Source organism: Phyllobates terribilis, unplaced genomic scaffold (genome assembly GCF_046119375.1).
Source record: "Phyllobates terribilis strain yellow unplaced genomic scaffold, ASM4611937v1 Scaffold_9__5_contigs__length_417890890, whole genome shotgun sequence".
NCBI lineage: Eukaryota > Metazoa > Chordata > Amphibia > Anura > Dendrobatidae > Phyllobates > Phyllobates terribilis.
This window is the reverse complement of record NW_027362769.1, coordinates 113,879,674-113,899,353: the sequence shown is the minus strand read 5'-3', so window position 1 is coordinate 113,899,353 and position 19,680 is coordinate 113,879,674. Positions and strand designations below refer to the sequence as shown.

At 42.1% G+C, this 19,680-nt stretch overlaps 1 protein-coding gene across 3 annotated transcripts in view; it reads left to right on the top strand.

The window, feature by feature from the left end:
* DCAF17 (DDB1 and CUL4 associated factor 17) overlaps nucleotides 1-19,032 on the top strand; it is a 63,358-nt gene extending 44,326 nt beyond the window's left edge. For 2 of the 3 annotated variants that reach the window (XM_073646964.1, XM_073646963.1), the window contains 6 exons: nucleotides 5,045-5,187; nucleotides 5,385-5,494; nucleotides 5,810-5,897; nucleotides 10,978-11,058; nucleotides 11,190-11,345; nucleotides 18,587-19,032. In XM_073646964.1, the coding sequence (XP_073503065.1) occupies nucleotides 5,045-5,187; nucleotides 5,385-5,494; nucleotides 5,810-5,897; nucleotides 10,978-11,058; nucleotides 11,190-11,345; nucleotides 18,587-18,700 (692 nt within the window). In that variant the 3' untranslated portion in view covers nucleotides 18,701-19,032. The remainder of the gene's footprint in view (nucleotides 1-5,044; nucleotides 5,188-5,384; nucleotides 5,495-5,809; nucleotides 5,898-10,977; nucleotides 11,059-11,189; nucleotides 11,346-18,586) is intronic. The other variant, XM_073646965.1, reaches the window with a different exon arrangement.
* The last annotated feature ends 648 nt before the right edge of the window (nucleotides 19,033-19,680 follow it).

The following is a 19,680-nucleotide window of genomic DNA, read 5'->3' as shown; positions in this document are numbered from 1 at the left end:
CAGCCCGTTCCTGCCTGCTGTACCTGGCTGGACACAAATATAGTGCAAAGCTCCACGTCAATTTTTTTTTAATTATTTCATGAATTTCCTGAAATAATTAAAAAAAAATTGACGTGGAGCTTCGCACTATATTTATGTCCAGCCAGGTACAGCAGGCAGGAACGGGCTGCCCCCAACCACCAGCTGCCTATTTGTACCTGGCCGGACACAACAATATAGGGAAGCCCTTTTTTTCTTAATTATTTCATGAATTTCATGAAATAATTAAAAAAAAAAATACGTGGGGCTTCGCCCTATTTTTGTGTCCAGCCAGGTACAACTAGGCAGCTGGGGGCTGGAATCTGCAGCGCAGGGAGGCCCAAGCTTTCTGGGCCCCACCCGCTGCAAATTGCAGTCCGCAGCCGCCCCGGAAAATGGCGCGTTCATAGAAGCGCCATCTTCTGGCGCTGTACCCAACTCATCCAGGGCCCTGGTGCGGTGGCTCACTGGGTAATAAAGGGGTTAAGGCCAGCTTAGCATTATCAGCTGCCCCTAAGCCCGAAATTCATGGGGTCACGCCAATATTAGACATGACCACCATGAATTTCTAGTAAAGTATTTAAAAAAAACAGAACACCCAGAATAAAGTCCTTTAATTGAAATAAAGACACAATTCTTTATTGTTCTAAATTAAACTATACTTACCATCACGCCCATTCCAGCTGAAGCCAACGATCTCCTGCAATAAAAGAAAAATAATAAACCAACCTCATCCTTACCTTCCCATGGATCCCACGACAGCTTCAGCTCTGCTACATCAAGATGACAGGCTGGACCGCAGCAGAACGCTGCCATCCAGCCTGTCATCCCGCAGACACTGAGAAGCGCAGGCATGCTTGCGCTCCTCAGTGTCTCTCTGTGACGGCATAAAGATGAGCCGAGTTCATGTCCAATGAACTCAGCTCACCTCATGCACGTCACTGACAGCGTGGGAAAATTCTCCTGCGCTTCAGCGTGAGAATTCTCCCACGCTGTCAGTGACGTACATGAAGTGAGCTGAGTTCATTGGACATGAGCTCACCTCATGCACGTCACTGACAGCGTGGGGAAATTCTCTCGCTGAAGCGCTGAGTGCAGGAGAATTTTCCCACGCTGTCAGTGACGTGCATGAGGTGAGGTCATGTCCAATGAACTCGGCTCACCTCATGCACGTCACTGACAGCGTGGGAAAATTCTCCTGCACTCAGCGCTTCAGCGTGAGAATTTCCCCGCGCTGTCAGTGACGTGCATGAGGTGAGCTCATGTCCAATGAACTCAGCTCACTTCATGTACGTCACTGACAGCGTGGGAGAATTCTCACGCTGAAGCGCTGAGTGCAGGAGAATTTTCCCACGCTGTCAGTGACGTGCATGAGGTGAGCTGAGTTCACTGGACATGACCTCGGCTCATCTGGATGCCGTCACAGAGAGACACTGAGCAGCGCAAGCAAGCCTGCGCTTCTCAGTGTCCGCGGGATGACAGGCTGGATGGCAGCTTTCTCCTGCGGTCCAGCCTGTCATCTCGATGTAGCAGAGCTGGAGCCGTCGTGGGAACCATGGAAAGGTAAGGATGAGGTTGCTTTATTATTTTTCTTTTATTGCAGGAGATCATTGGATTCAGCTGGAATGGGCGTGATGGTAAGTATGGTTTAATTTAGAACAATAAAGAATTGTGTGTTTATTTCAATTAAAGGACTTTATTCTGGGTGTTTGTGTTTTTTTTTTTAACTTTCACTATGGGGTTAGTAATAGGGGTGTCTTATAGACGCCTCTCCATTACTAACCTGGGCTTGATGTCAGCTGGCATTATAAGCTAACATCAACCCCAGCCCTATTACCCCACTGCCACCGCTACAGGGCAGTGGGAAGAGCGAGGCTAAGTGCCAGAATTGGCGCATCCTATGGATGCGCCATTTCTGGGGCGGCTGACGGCTGGTGTTTCTAGCCTGGGAGGGGGCCAATATTCATGGCTCCCTTCCTGGGCTATTAATATTGGCCCCCAGCTGTCTGCCTAGCCTTTGCTAGCTATTAAAATAGGGGGGACCCCACGTCATTTTTTGGGGGGGGTCCCCCATTTTAATAGCTAGTAAAGGCTAGGTATTCAGCTGGGGGCTGATATTAGTAGCCTGGGAAGCTCCGTGGGTATTACCCCCTTCCCAGGCTTCAAACATCTGCCCCAGCTGTCTGCTTAACCTCCGCTAGAGACTAAAATTAAGGGGAACCCCACGCCAATTTTTTTAAAAATAAATCCTTTATTTTAACACTAAATGACAAGTACAGTAATCAACACTGTCACTGTACTTCATATATATGTGACTGACATGTTTCTATCTATCTAATCTATGTGTGATGCTCTATTCCTTCTATTCTAAATTGTCGGGTACAGATGCTGAATTGCCGGCCGGCTTTCTTAAAGAGACGGTGCATGAAAACACTATTATTTTTTTATATAAATCCTTTACACTAAATGACAAGTAAAGTAAGCAACACTGTCACTGTACTTCATATATATGTGACTGACATGTTTCTATCTATCTAATCTATGTGTGATGCTCTATTCTTTCTGTTGTAAATTGTCGGGTACCGGTGTATGCGCTGATGAATTGCCGGCTTTTCATGTAATACATTCTACATTATTCTTAGTTGTTTTACTTCATGTAGAATTAACCTACAAGGAAAGAAAGGGTTTATTTTCATTCCGATATTAGTGTCCCATTGACTTGCATTGGTTTCCGGTATCGGTCCGATCCAATCCGATACGATATTTCCTGATATCGGAAGGTATCGCTCAACACTAGTCTTAACTATTTATTTGTATATTCATTGAGTCTTTCTATCCTTTCTAAACTTATTTGGGGTGCCACCGGGTTATAAGGGAAAGCTGTCGTGGAGCGGGGGTGCCAACCTCCTCTCCCTAGTTCTCTCTCTTTAGGAGAACTAGGGAATTGCTAGTCTGCACATTATATCCTGTCTAAGGGTATGTGCACACGATGCAGAAATGCTCAGGATTTTTTCCTGAGCGTTTCTGCATCTCTCTGGCAGGAAAAAACGCATGCGGATTGTACATGCGGTTTCCTGCCAGGGACATGCGGAAATGAAGCGGTCTTCACTTTCATTTCCGCATGCGGGTTGACAAGCGCTTCCCAAGCGATTTTAGCATCACTTGGAAAGTGCTTGTCAACTTCACACTATATAAATCCATGCAACCGGCATGGATTTATATAGTGTGTGAATGTCAAAAAATAAAAAATAAATATATACTTTACCCTCTGATGGCCCCCGGTGTCCTGCTTCATCGGTCCCGGCTGCCGGCAGTGAAGACTGTAGGACCTTCCGACGTCAGCGTCACGTGACCCGTCACATGACTCTGACGTCAGCGAAGGTCCTTCATTCAACCGCGAAGTGCGCGGGAAGCCGGCAGGACGCAGCGCGGGCCGTCAGAAGGTGAGAATATATATATTTTTTATTTTATTCTTTTTTTTTTTAATGGTACCTGGGTCTGGATGAGAGTCCTCTCATCCACACCCGGGTACCATCCGCACATTAGACCGCATGAAAAGCGCATCAACATATACAGTGATGCGGATTCCATGCGGTCTAATGCAAGTCAATGGCGGCAAAAGAGCAGCGTTTCCGCAAAATTAATTGACATGCTGCGGATTTTTGACCGCAGCGTTTACGCTGCGGAAAAATCCGCATCATGGGCACAGCACATGCGGATTTCCATTGGGGAACATTGCTACCCTTCTACCATGCGTTTTTCATGCGTTTCCGCTGCGTTTACGCAACTGCAAAAACGCCGCGGAAACGCATGAAAAACGCATCGTGTGAACTCAGCCTAATAAGACTATTGTTCCCTTGGAATATTGTTTCCTTGAAATATAGAAAGACATGTATATTTTGTAAATAATTCTTTATTTTTGGTGCTATTTGAGAGTATATATTATACACTTTACCATTAAAGGTTATACTTTAGTGCTCTTCTCCGTGTGTGTGTGTAAATATAATATATATGCATACATACATACACACCACCTGTCTGATGCCTCTCACCCAGCCAACTTGTACTTTTTGATTTGCACTGATGAAGGGAAAACACCCTGAAAGAAGTGTCGGCAAATGAAGTTTCTGGTATGGCTTATTATCTTATGTCCTCACTAGGCTCTTTAAAGAGAGTCTGTAACCAAGACAAAAGTGCCCACTTTTTGCTCTTATTTTATTAATGCTGCTCCCCTCAGTAGTGTTTTTTTGTTTTTTTGGGGTTTTTTTGCCTTATATGTGCCACATGGTTCCAGAGAGATGGATATGGCCTTTTTTATTTTGTGATAATTTTTGAGCTTTATAAAACAGGCGTGACTCATAGGATTTTCTGGGGGCGTTTCTTTAGGCTGACCTGCATGATTATCATGTTTGAACTGCCCCCTTAAGATCTATGGGCCGCACATAGATCTCTCTGAGCATCTGCCTCCAGAGCTTATGATAAGTAAAAAGGGGACGTTAATAGGGTGTGACATGTAGATAAGGAGAGCAGACTGTCAGTCATTGCATACTAGCAAAAAACTTGGCACTCAAAGTACCAAGTCTTTTGCTAGTATTACTTACAGATTTGAACCCTACTTGAGCACTGAATTCCAGTAGTGCCGTGGTTATTTCTAAATTGTCAGTCATTACATGTCTCACACTGGTAATGCCACCTTTCATTTAAAATAATCTTTTGAGGCCGATTCTCCTGGAGATCTATGTCCGGCCCATAGATCTTAACAGCTCATTTACAAGTATGACAAACGTGGTTTTCTCTGGAATAAGAGATCGGATCGCTGATATCAAGTTATCATTTTATTCAACTTCCTATGACCTACATGCCCATATAAACGGCTACGGAGGGTTGATCCTGCTGGCAGATTCCCTTTAAATGAATGCAATGCAAGTTTTTGTTTTGTTTGAACCTAATGAGTTTCTAAGTACTGTAAGTGAAATTGCTATTGTACATGTCGCTTTGACCCTTCTGTTGCCATTTTGGCTTTTAGAAAGACCTCCAGTTCTATTTGAAGTGCATTGTCTTGAAAATGATTTCCAAGTTGGCGGCTTTCCCTGGCATTATATCTATACACCCCATAAGAAAAAAGATAAAGGAACACATCACATCTGCTCTATGGACGACCACAGCCTGGTAAATATCCCACATGTATTTAATCTCCCGTGTCTGTAAGGCCTCATTCAGATGTCCGTGTTACACGTATGTGCGGTATCCGTTTTTTTTTTTTTTCATGGATAGAACACGTACCCATTATAATCTATACGTATTGCATTATTAACAATACCATCTCGGTGTTTTGGTTTTTTTTCTATTGAATTCCGTTATTTCAGGCGAAGAACGGAATACGTGACATGAAATTCTGCTCTATAGAACCAGACTGGATTCACTTTCATCCCGATTCCTCTGAACGAATCATCCATGTTGGACCCGATAACATCAGGTGAGTAGAAATTAAAGTAATTTATGCAATTCTAAACTATTGTGGCGACATTTTCCCAACTTCACATTGTGATCTGTGAACACAGGCTTGAAAGTGTCTGGTCACTGAGCGAGACGTGAGTAATTCCTACCTGCTGCCTGATAGACTTTTGCACTTAAAATTTCTTTTATTCTGACTAATGGTTCGCAATTTCTGTCAGATGACATTATTCAGAGATCACAGGCCGCACACATTATTAATAATTCCTTTATATACGGTGCAGATGTCCTGTTACAAACTGTTTTTTTTTAATATAGTAGTTTTTTTTTTTCCTAGTGTTTTAAGGCTAAAGGAAATAAAAGATGATACATATAAATATGAGATCACTGAGGATTTTGCCATTCTTGCAGACAAAGAGCCTAAGGTATGTAGACAATTGTATGCATATACAGTACAGACCAAAAGTTTGGACACACCTCATTTAAAGATTTTTCTGTATTTTCATGACTATGAAAATTTGTACATTCACACTGAAGGCATCAAAACTATGAATTAACACATGTGGAATTATATACTTAACAAAAAAGTGCGAAACAACTGAAAATATGTCTTATATTCTAGGTTCTTCAAAGTAGCCACCTTTTGCTTCGATGACTGCTTTGCACACTCTTGGCATTGTCTTGATGAGCTTCAAGAAGTAATCACCGGAAATGGTCTTCCAACAATCTTGAAGGAGTTCCCAGAGATGCTTAGCACTTGTTGGCCCCTTTTGCCTTCACTCTACGGTCATAGTTTTGATGCCTCCAGGCTGTGTAAGGGCTATTTGACCAAGAAGGAGCGTGATGGGGTGCTATGCCAGATGACCTGGCCTCCACAGTCACCAGACCTGAACCCAATCGAGATGGTTTGGGGTGAGCTGGATCGCAGAGTGAAGGCAAAAGGGCCAACAAGTGCTAAGCATCTCTGGGAACTCCTTCAAGATTGTTGGAAGACCATTTCTAGTGACTACCTCTTGAAGCTCATCAAGAGAATGCCAAGAGTGTGCAAAGCAGTCATCAAAGCAAAAGGTGGCTACTTTGAAGAACCTAGAATATAAGACATATTTTCAGTTGTTTCACACTTTTTTGTTAAGTATATAATTCCACATGTGTTAATTCATAGTTTTGATGCCTTCAGTGTGAATGTACAATTTTCATAGTCATGAAAATACAGAAAAATCTTTAAATGAGAAGGTGTGTCCAAACTTTTGATCTGTACTGTACGTTATCTTGCAGCCGCATAATTACAAATTACCACTTTAGGTCTCATTCAAACTTCCAATTTTCTTGTACGTGTTCTATCCGTGATTCTCACAGCTAGAACATGTATCCATTTTTGTTTGAGGTTGTTCACATGTCTGTATTTTTCTTATTTTTGCGGCCCATTTGTCCATGCAAAACGCAGATATGTCCATTGTTTTTTTTTTGGGTTGGGTGGGGGATTTCCGGACATCACTGATTAAATGTGCAGATATAAGTCTATGGGTCAGTGAAAATTAGTGACTCCAAATTGATGTCGTCAACATTAGTGTTGAGCGAGTATGTTCTATTAACCCTTTCGCCGAGTATGCTTGGGCCGAGCTCCGAGTATTTACAGCTGCTCGGTGATAAGGTTGAATCGCTCCCGTGTACATGATTTGCGACTGTTTGACAGCTTTATTATATGTGAGGAATGTGTAAGAAATAGACATTCCTCTCATGTAATAAAACTGTCAAACAGTTGCAAATCATGCACACTGGAGCGATTTTAACCTTATCACCGAGCAGCTGTAAATACTCGGGAGCTCGGCCCGAGCATACACGGACAGAACATACTTGCTCAACCCTAGTCAACATACAATCTTTGCACTGTCCATGATTTACATTGTATTGGATAGGAGAAGCTTTGTAATTTTGCATCTGGGTAACTAATCATATAATCATATGCTAAAAGTTGCAAGTCAAATTTATGTATGAGATAATCATCTTGGCGATCTATAAAATGATGGTAGTCTCACTTTCAAAGCAGTAATGGATGGTGAGATGGAGCCTGAAAGTCAAAAGTACAAAACCTTTTACTCTTTTGTTCCCCAGTGTACAGTCATGGCCAAAAGTTTTGAGAATGACACCAAAATTATATTTTCACATGATCTGCTGGCCTCTGGTTTTTATTAGTGTTTGTCTGATGTTTATATCACATACAGAAATATAATTGCAATCATATTATGAGTACCAATAGGTTATATTGACAGTTAGAATGAGTTAATGCAGCAAGTCAATATTTGCAGTGTTGCCCCTTCTTCTTCAAGACCTCTTTAATTCTCCCTGGCATGCTCTCAATCAACTTTTAGACCAAATCCTGACTGATAGCAGTCCATTCTTGCATAATCAATGCTTGCATTTTGCCAGAATTTGTTGGTTTTTGTTTGTCCACCCATCTCTTGATGATTGACCACAAGTTCTCAATGGGATTAAGATCTGGGGAGTTTCCAGGCCATGGACCCAGAATCTCTATGTTTTGTTCCATGAGCCATTTAGTTATCACCTTTGCTTTATGGCAAGGTGCTCCATCATGCTGGAAAAGGCATTGTTGGGCGCCAAACTGCTCTTGGACGGTTGGGAGAAGTTGCTCTTGGAGGACATTCTGGTACCATTCTTTATTCATGGCTGTGTTTTTAGGCAAGACTGTGAGTGAGCCGATTCCCTTGGCTGAGAAGCAACCCCACACATGAATGGTTTCAGGATGCTTTACAGTTGGCATGAGACAAGGCTGGTGGTAGCGCTCACCTCTTCTTCTCCGAATAAGCTGTTTTCCAGATGTCCCAAACAATCGAAAAGGGGATTCATCAGAGAAAATTACTTTGCCCCAGTCCTCAGCAGTCCACTCCCTGTACCTTTTGCAGAATATCAGTTGGTCCCTGATGTTTTTTCTGGAGAGAAGTGGCTTCTTTGCTGCCCTCCTTGAAACCAGCCCTTGCTCAAAGAGTCTCCGCCTCACAGTGCGTGCAGAAGCACTCACACCAGCCTGCTGCCATTCCTGAGCAAGCTCGGCACTGCTGGTAGTCCGATCCCGCAGCTGAAACAGTTTTAAGATACGGTCCTGGCGCTTGCTGGTCTTTCTTGGGCGCCCTGGAGCCTTTTTGACAACAATGGAAGCTCTCTCCTTGAAGTTCTTGATGATGCGATAGATTGTTGACTGAGGTGCAATCTTTGTAGCTGTGATACTCTTCCCTGTTAGGCCATTTTTGTGCAGTGCAATGATGGCTGCACGTTTTTCTTTAGAGATAACCATGGTTAACTGAAGAGAAACAATGATACCAAGAGCCAGCCTCCTTTTAAAGTGTCCAGTGATGTCATTCTTACTTAATCATGACTGATTGATCGCCAGCCCTGTCCTCATCAACACCCACACCTGTGTTAATGGATCAGTCACTAAAACGATGTTAGCTGCTCCTTTTAAGGCAGGACTGCAATGATGTTGAAATGTGTTTTGGGGGTTAAAGTTCATTTTCTTGGCAAATATTGACTTTGCAAGTACAGTAATTGCTGTTAAGCTGATCACTCTTTGACATTCAGGATTATATGCAAATTGCCATTACAAAAAATGAAGCAGTAAACTTTGGAAAAATTACTATTTGTCTCATTATCAATACTTTTGGCCATGACTGTATGTTAGGGCTCGCTCACATGAGTATAACACTGCCGAATGCTATGCGATAAAACATCGCATAGAACTTGGCCCAGTGTTATTCTATGGGGCAGCTCAGATCTGTAATTATTTTCTCCAGTTTAGCATGAGAAAACAGTCGCAGCATGCTGCGATTCCATCTAAGATTCGGATCGCTGTCACCCATACAAGTCTGTGGGGGCATGTAACTCAGACTGTTCTCTGATGTCATCCGAGGATAGTCCAGATGCCGGTAATGAAGGAGATGGAGAAATTACTAACCCTATCGCCTCCACAAATCAGTTGCGATTCTCTCATGCGAGAGAATCTGAGCAGAGAGCACTGACACTCGGTTCAAACTCTTACTGAGATCGTTTGCATGATCGGCCACGATTCTTTCGCATGAGCGAACATGCGATCGTGTGACTCCAGCCTAATAATGAGAAATTTCAGAGAGAAAAAGTATTAAACACGTGAAGCAAGATAAATTTCAGCAGGTGTCATGACTTTCAATGGCTTTTTCCTCTATCAGCAGTTAAAAAGCAATCCTGCCACTTGGTGAAAAATACCAGCTGGTTCAACTGATGGCCTATAAAAAGATGTCTCATTACCAAAGTGCCACACAAGAAACATCTCATGATGGATAAAACCAGTGAGCTGTCTCAAGACCTTCACAACCTTATTGTTGCAAAATATACTGATCGCATTAACAAAAGAATTTCTAAACTAGTGAAGGTTCCAGTGAGCAGTTTTGGGGCAATAATCCAGAAGTGGAAAGAACATAATCATTTCACCATAAACGGGCCACAACCAGGAAGATTTCAGACAGAGTAGTGGAAAGAATTATCAGAAGAGTTGTCCAAGAACCACCTGTGGAGAGCCACAGAAGGACCTGGAATTAGGTGCAATTTTTTCAAAGAAAATTAGTGCACTCAATATCCATGGCCTGTATGTACACTCACCTCCATTGCTGAACAAAAAGCATGTTCAAGGGCGTTTACAGTTTACTCAGCAATATTTAGACAAACCTGTGAAATACTGGGAGAATGTAGTCTGGATGAATTCTTTGGATGCCATAATACACACCATGTAAAAAAAACGCCAAACCAAAAGTTAAGTTTGGAGGTGGAAACATTACGGTGTGGGGCTGTTTTTCAGCATACGGCACTGGCAAATTTCATGAGCAATGCATGTGACTAGTTTCTCCATACATGAGGAATCTTGAAGCCGTCATCAACAACACCGGCTTTCTTACTAAGTATAAAATACATTTCAGGAACAGTGTTCAATACTTTTTTTTTCCTGTGTCATTTCTCATTATTACCTTAACTCAATTTATAGACATCTAACTTTTTAATTTATTTGCCTTTATGGATTGGATGAGTTGTTCCCGACACCTGGTGAGAATTTTTATATCAATAGCCCCTTTAGAAATATATTTACTTAGAAAATTGGTGATGTATTCAATACTTGTATCACCCGCTGTATGTACGTAACATAATGCATACATTCATTCATTCTCGGCGCTCTGCTTTGTTTTTTGCTGTGTACACTGTCATAGCATCTGCTGTCTGTCGCACACACTCATTGGTGGAGTAAGAAGCCAGAAGCGCCGTCCTTCACCATTGTATTCACCGCTACCTAAGGATTTATGTAGTAGTGACATAAGGACGTTGGACAGGGGAGGACGGCTGCATTGTGCGACCTGTGGGCCACGGTTTTCAGCCCTTAGGCTGTCTGTGTAAACACACTGCATTAATAACATATTGTTTTACTGTGGTTAAAAAAAAAAAAAAAAACAATTGTTTTGATCTCTTTAGGCGGATAATCTGGTAACTTTCACTTCATCTGGAAGGATGGTAAAAAAGCGTTATGATAAGCTAGATGACGATCCAGAAGAGGTAAATAGGTGAAACATCTACAGGTCATTTTCCCCGGTGGCAAAATGTATAATGATTAACAATCAAAATGTAGAGCTTTATCTATCTAAAAAAAAAAAAAATTCTCCTGTAAATTTCTTTGTGCTCTTCAGGTGTTCTCTGCCGTGATGTATGAAGACGAGCTGGATCTGCTGATGGTGGTGGCTGTGACAAATAAAAAGGAAGACGGTGTAGCGCATGTAAATCTTCATTGTAACGAGACAGGGAGGCTCCTGAAGAAGATCAAGTTGCCAGATTTTTGGGATGTGGTAGGAACTATATACATTAGATTTGTCACTCTTAGTCAAATTACTACAAATTATAGATGGACCTTCTTTCACCCAAAGCTCTGTAACTACATACCCTGGCTAATGCAGAATGATACCTCTCCTGACACCCAGGACCCAACTACATGTCCTACCATGATGAGGAATCCAATAGTCCTAACATGAATAACATGTATCCCAGTACCTAAAAAGTAGTTTTGCATTCTAGGTCAGAGAAAATTACTGTTCGAAACCCACCCATTAATCCCTATAATGACTTGTGACCTATGTTTTCATAACATTTCAAGTGCAAATTCATGGAGCAGGCTCGGGAGTAGAGTCCTCTCCATACACCAGAATAGCAGACTGCGACTATGCGATGTGTGGTCTCTAACTGAAGATAAAATCATAAGGGAAAAAATGGCGTAGTTTGCACACTTCTGCGATCAACGAGCAATGAGTTATTGCAGAAGTTAGCGTTTTTAAAGAAGTTGTCCAGTACTTTTTATTACCCCTCCCCCCCCCCCCAATGTATTCTCCTCCCCCCCCCCCCCCACCCCAATGTATCCCCCCCCCTGGGACCGCTAAGGATTTTTGTAAATGCCTTACGTTGCTGTTTCTGCCTGTGAGCGGCGCTATCCTTGGGCGCTCACAGGCATCCCGTGACCCCGCTCTGACGTCACGACAAGTGAGGCGTGACTCACCGATTGGGTCCCCACGGTTGCTGCTGGGTTGTGGGCGGGGTTACCCCCCGCGTCACACCCAGCATCCACCGCGCGCTGCAGAGGCAGAGTGCGCGGTGGATGCAGAGTGTGATGCGGGGGGGGAAACCCTGCCCACAGCCTGGCATCCACCGTGGAACGCAGGAGACTGACCCCTGGCTGCTGCCAGCGCTTGTCGTGACGTCAGCGGATGTCCGAGCCAGCTGCAGCGGGGGGTCACGTGATGCCTGTGAGCGGCCAGTGATAGCGCCGCTCACAGGCAGTATCTGCAATGTAAGGTAATTGCAAAAATCCGTAAGGGCCCCGGGGGGATACATTGGGGGTTAATATAAAGTACTAGACAACCCCTTTAATAAAAATGTACAAGCTGGAGACCGGCCCACATGATGTCAGCCTAGGGGGTGTGTGTGCAGATCTCCCCTTAGGTATAAGAGAACTCATGGACAGTACAGAAGCACTCATTGCCAGGGGGGAATAAGAATTATAAGCAACAGGTCGCGTTCGATAACGCTCAAATCAACTGGGGAGCCCCTCCTCCACCTATGCTGATTCGTCCCTGCGAACAGTATAGCGTAAGTAGTCTTCTTTTATCCTGTTTATTTTATGTAACTGTTTATGTATTTTAATGTCTCCTTTGTAATATCCTTGTATATATTTTTCCTAAACACTGCCTCCCTTTTTGGATTACATATAAAATTTAATAGTTCTGTTTCTTTTGTTCTGTAATTGTTTTTTTCCCCAAAGCCATATACGCTACCAAAACACAGGCATCCGGCCAGGCTGTATTATATTTCAAATTCGGCCAGTGGTGGCAGAGAATAATAATAATTAGGCTATCGTGAAGCTGACAGTGACGGTACGGGGCGTAAACACGGATTCCAGGCTTTGGAACCCCGAGGTGTGACGCCATACGCTCACTGTTCGCTTGCCGATATCCACGTAGCGAGTAGTCTGCATCGCGTGCTCGCGATTCTGGTCGAAATACTGAAAGCGTGACAGCACTCTGAGATATTGTGTGATCTCCCCAGTGTCGTCCCTGTGTGGTGATCCCTGACAATGCCCATTGGGTCCACTTTCACCCCCCCACTCCAAACCTCCATGATAAAATCCCTGGTGCTAAAGGGTCGCCATGCCTGCCAAAGGCCCCATTGTTTCTTTATTGGTGCTCCTGTGACATAGGGCTTCATAAATCGTGATTTTTTTACTACATACTGCAATAAAGAAGTATCAGGTTCAAGTCCCCTAGATTGAAAAAAAATGTTTAACCCCTTTCTGACGTATGACCTAATAGTACGTCATGGTGACCTGGGCCGATTGGACCAATGACGTATTATTAGGTCATACGGCGATCGCACCCGCACACAAGCGGTGCGGGGCGATCGCTGCCCGGTGTCAGCTGATTGTCACAGCTGACACCCGGTGCTATGTGCAGGGAGCGGTCCCGCACCGCTCCCGGCACATTAACCCCCTCAATGCTGCGATCGAAGTCGATCGCAGCATTGTGGTGGCAAGGGGAGGTTATCGGGATACTCACCTCCTCTTCCGGCCTCCAGTGCTGTCTGCCGCAGCTTTCCGGATGTTGCCATGACGACCCTATGTTGTCATGACAACATCCGGGTCAGCAGACATAAGGAAGATTCTTTGGTCATGCGCAGTGCATGACCAAACTATCTTCTCCCTCTGCAGCACTGACAGCCTGCATAGCACAGGGATGGTGCTGCATTCCTGTGCTACACAGGTGATCAGAATAAAAAGAAGTGAAAGTCCTAGAGTAGGACACAGAATAAAAGTCCAAAAAGTGTTAAAAAATGAAGAAAAAAAATAAAAAAAAATTGTAAAAACATATTAAAAAAAAAAAAAAAAAAATCCACCAAAAATAAAAATATAATGTGCCTATCAATAAATATTATTATGAAAAAAAAAAAAAACAATAAAAGTACACCTATTTGGTATCGCCGTGTCCGGAACGACATGACCTATAAAACTGTGCCACTAGTTAACCCCTTTAGTGATCACGGTAAAAAAAATAAAGCATTGTTTTTTGCTTAGTTTTTTATTTATCATCATACCGCCAAACAAAAATGAAATAACACGCTATGAAAAAGACTAATATAAATAAAAATGGTACCGCTGAAAACGTCATCTTGTCCCACAAAAAAAAAGCCGCCATTCAGCTTCATCAGCCGAAAAATAAAAGTTATAGCTCTCCGAATCAAGCGATGCAAAAAATATTTTTTTTCTATAAAATAGCTTTTATTGTGTAAAAGCGCCAAAACATAGAAAAACAATATAAATGTAGTACCACTGTAAATGTACTGACCCGAAGAATAACGCTGCCTTATCAATTTTACCACACGTGGAACAGCATAAAAAAAAAACATAAAAAAATTCTGCCATTGCTGGTTTTTGTTTATTCTGCCTCCCAAAAATCGGAATAGAAAGCGATCAAAAAATGTCACGTGCCTGAAAATGGCACCAATAAAAACGTCAAGTCATCCCGCAAAAACAAGCCGTCACATGACTGTCGGCCAAAATATGGAAAAATTATAGCTCTCAAAATATGGCGATGCAAAAAAATGCGTCTTTTAGTGTGTGACAGCTGTCAATCATAAAAACCCCATATGATTCTGGTATTGCTGTAATCGCACCGACCCGAAGAATAAAGTCTTCTAATCACTTATACCGCACGAGGAACGGCTTAAAAAATAAACTCTAGGGTTAGGGTTGGGCTAGGGCTAGGTTTGTGATGGGGTTGGATTTTTTTTTTTTCAAAAGTAAAAAAAAAAAAATAAAAAAAATGACGATATGGTGACTAGTGTTGAGCGCAAGTGCTCGCTACTTGAGTTTGCATCGGGTGCTCGGGTATGCACTGAGTATCGCGGGTGCTCAAGTGACATGCTCAAGTCTCTGCCCCATATGCTTCGTGGCCAAAAAAACCTCGCGGGGATTGCCTGCCATGGACGAGCGATCCCCGCATAGTTTTTTTTGGGTGTCTAATAACCATGAAACATGCGAGCGGGAACTCGAACATGTCACTCAAGCACCCGTGATACATGGTGCATAGCCGTGTACCTGATGCAAACTCAAGTAGCGAGCACTTGTTCTCAAGACTAATGACAACTTATTCAATATGATGACCTAATGTTATCAAATTCTGTGTCGTACCTCTGGATTCAAAATGTTCACTATACCCCTTGATAAAATCCTTGAGGGGTCTAGTTTCCAAAAAGGGGTCACTTGTGGGGGGGTTTCCACTGTTTAGGCACATCAGGGGCTCTCCAAACGCGACATGGCATCCGCTCTCTATTCCAGCAAATTTTGCGTTCAAAAAGTCACACAATGCTCCTTCCCTTCTGAAGTCTGCCGTGCGCCCAAACACTGTATTTTCCCCACATATGGGGTATTGGCGTACTCAGGAGAAATTGAACAACAGTTTTTGGGGTTCATTTTCTCCTTTTACTCTTGTGAAAATAAAAGAATTGGGGCTAAAACATTATTTTTGTGGAAAAAGTTTGATTTTTTTTTTTTTATTTTAACGGCTAAATGTTATAAACTTCTGCAAAGCACGTGAGGCTTCAGGGTGCTCACCACACATCTAGATAAGTTCCCTGAGGGGTCTAGTTTATAAAATGGTGTCACTCGTGGGGTTTTTCCACTGTTTAGGCACATCAGGGGCACATCCGCTAAGTATTCAAGTAAATTTTACATTCAAAAAATCAAATGGCGCTCCTTCCCTTCCGAACCCGGCTGTGCGTCCAAACAGTGCTTTTCCCCCACATATGGGGTATCGGCTTACTCAGGAGAGATTGCACAACAAACTGCATGGTGCAATTTCTCCTGTTACCCTTATGAAAATGCAAAATTGGGGGCTGAAAAACATTTTTGTGGGAAAAATGTGAAAATTTTTATTTTTACGGCTCAATGTTCTAAACTCCTGTGAAGTAACTGGGCGGTTCAAGGTGCTCACCACACATCTAGATCAGTTCCCTGAGGGGTCTAGTTTCCAAAATGGTGTCACTTGTGAGGGATTTCCACTGTTTGGGTTCATCAGGGGCTCTCCAAACGCAACATGGCGTCCGCTAATTATTCAAGCAAATTTTACATTCAAAAATCAAACGGCGCTCCTTCCCTTCTGAACCCAGCCGTGTGCCCAAACAGTGTCTTTTTTTCCCCACGTATGGGGTATCTGCGTGCTCAGGGGAAATTTCATAACAAATTTTGGGGTCCATTTTTTCCTGTTACCCCTGTGAAAATAAAAAAAATTGGGTCTAAAATAACATTTTTGTGAAAAAAGTTAAATGTTCATTTTTTTTCTTCCCCATTCCAAAAATTCCTGTGAAGCACCTGAAGGGTTAATAAACTTCTTGAATGTGGTTTTGAGCACCTTGATGGGTGTAGTTTTTAGAATGGTGTCACTTTTGGGTATTTTCTGTCATAAAGACCCCTCAAAGTGACTTCAAATGTGATGTGGTCCCTAAAAAAAAAAAAAAAAAAAAAATTTGTGAATTTTGTTGGAAAAATGAGAAATCGTTGGTCAACTTTTAACCCTTATAGCTTCCTAATAATAAAAAAAAAAAATTTTGGTTCCAAAATTGTGCTGATATAAAGTAGACATGTGGGAAATGTTATTTATTAAGGCCGCACTTAGAATATTGTGCACAGTTCTGGGCTCCGGTGCTCAGGAAAGACATATTGGAGCTAGAGAGGGTACAAAGAAGGGCGACTAAGGTAATATAGTTAATGGAGGGACTAGAATACACAGAGAGGTTGTCAAAATTAGGCCTATTTACGTTGGAAAAGAGAAGGCTTAGGGGAGACCTCATAAACATGTATAAATACATCAGGGGGCAGTACAGAGATCTCTCCCATGACCTGTTTATACCAAGGATGGTGACAAAGACGAGGGGGCACACTATGCGTCTGGAGGAAAGGAGGTTCCTGCACCAGCATAGAAGGGGATTCTTTACGGTCAGAGCCGTGAGACTCTGGAACTCTCTGGGAGAGGAAGTGGTGATGTCCAACTCACTTAATGAGTTCAAGAGAGGCCTAAACGCCTTTCTTGAGAACAATAAAATTACATCTTATGCTTAGTGATAGTTAATTAATCCAGGGATTTAATCTGACTGCCAGATTGGAGTCGGGAAGTGAATTTTTCCTCAATGATGTAAATTGGCCTATACCGCATGGTTTTTTTTTTTGCCTTCCCCTGGATCAACGCTGCGGAATAGCTGCAGTGCTCAAGAAATAGGCTGAACTGGATGGACGCTTGTCTTTTTTCGGCCTTATAAACTATGTAACTATGTAACTATTTTGTGTGACATATCTCTATGATTTAAGGGCATAAAAATTCAAATTTTGAAAACTGCAAAATTTTCGCCAAATTTCCTTTTTTTTTCACAAACGCAAGTGATATCGAAGAAATTTTACCACTATCATGAAGTACAATAAGACATGAAAAAAACAGTCTCAGAATCAGGGGAATCCGTTGAAGCGTTCCAGAGTAATTACCTCATAAAGTGACAGTGGTCAGAATTGTAAAAATTGGCCTGGTCATTAACGTGCAAACCACCCGCGGGGGTAAAGGGGTTAAAATAAGTATTCTATTACATCAACCCTTCTCCCAATTCCAAAAATAGACATTAAAAACATGGGGGGAAAAAAAATAAGCGCGTGCGGTATGGCCGCATCTGTAAAAGTCCTTAAGCTGTTAGATAAACACATTTTAAAAAAAATCAAAACTAGGGAAATTGCCTTGATTTTGTTTTCTTAACAATGGGAAAAAAATTAGATAAAATGACCCTATTCTTCAGATTGATAACTGTAAAATGAACACCATAAAAATTAGACCCCAAAAACACTGACACTGCTTTTTATTTATCACCATTTTTCCATTTTTATTTTTTTTTATAGTACAGTATATGATAAATGAATGGTGTCATCCGAAATAACAACCCGTCCCACAAAAAAAAACCTTATACAGTTGTCGATGGGAGAATTTTAAAAAAGAAAAAATAAAAAAATATGGCTCTTGGCATAAGGGGAGGAATAAATAAAAATGCAAAAAAAAAAATAACCGGGTCCTTAAAGGGGTTGTCCAGGTTTATCACAAAAGTCTGCTGTCATTCGATTTACTTGTTTGGGCGAAGCTGTGCACGTCTAGTTGGAATGTGACTGGAAGTGTGCATATCACATACTGGCGGTCACATGACTGCTCGGTCTTACCGCCGCCGGCACCAGAGAATCCTCACGGTGCCCGCTGCTCACATGCTTAGTGAGCTGTATTACCAGATACAGCCTTAAAATAAGGGTGGCACTGTTTCTCAGAAAAAAAAATTCATGCAACTACTCCAACTAGAGAGGGGGGAATGCTGCCATTGAGAGCGTTGATAACTCTTGGGCAGGAAGTTGAGAGACCATTACACTGACAAGTATTTGTAATGTGTGGTATAGAAATATTGCATCAGTTGACCTGTACATAATCGTAAGCCTAATCTGCAGTCATTTTTTTCTTTTTCTTTTCAGACCCACAGTCATTCCTTAATGTTTGATCGGGACACACTGATCCATATAGAAGAGAGACCCAACCGAAACTTCTCCTGTCAGGTGTATAAGATGCTCTGCAGCTCTGCGGACTGACTGCGCCGGCAAATCTCTTACGGATTATGAGAAAATATTCATTTAGCAAAATCTCTATTTGCTTTCAAACCTTGTTTTAAAGGGGATAAATATGAATTTTTCAACAAGACTTTTTATTTCAATTTAGATCCTACCTTACCGGGGACTTTTTTTGAACTTCTTCTCCCCCAGGTGCTTTTCTCAGGTGGACTGTTTTGTATGAATTCTCATTTATAGACTATTTTTCCTGCTCCCCCATTTGGTCTGTATATAGTGTTTTATTAATTTTAATTTTTTTTGTTTTTTTTTTATCTTTCACTAGTATTGAATAAAAGTGGCTTTATTTGATTTTATCCCGTGTCCTGCACTTATTCTTATTCTGAGGGAGTAGATTTGATTGGTATCTATTAGTGATGAGCGAGCACTAAAATGCTCGGGTTCTCGACCTGAGTAATGAACCCAATGTAAGTCAATGGGAAACGGAGGTCTGGAGGGGGCCTAAAAATTAGCAAAATTGATGGGAACAGTGCTCAAATGAAATGGGGAAGACCACTGGGAAAATCTGACTCCCAGGTAACTGCTGAGTATTATGCCACTTTTACGGACTCCCAATAAAACATACAAAAATGAAACCAGAATAGATTTTCCTGGTAAATATATTAAGGAACATCCTTTCCAGGGTAATGACTTGTATATAAGGCAAAATAAATAACCAAAAACAAAAATATTCCTCCACACCTTGGGCTATGTTTTGATGCGTTTTTGCACTTTTGCATTGCTTTCAACCATGACAAATGCATTCATCAGGAAATGTAATTTTAACATTTTACAACCTCATCTGGCCATGTGCTGTGTGACACATCAATCAGACACATGCATACAGTGCTGAAAAGACATGGGAACAGCATGGGGAAGACCTCTGGAAGCATCTCTGACACCCAGGTCACTGCCCAAAACTGTGCTCATCAGACGTGATCCTATATTACTGTGGTAATACAGAC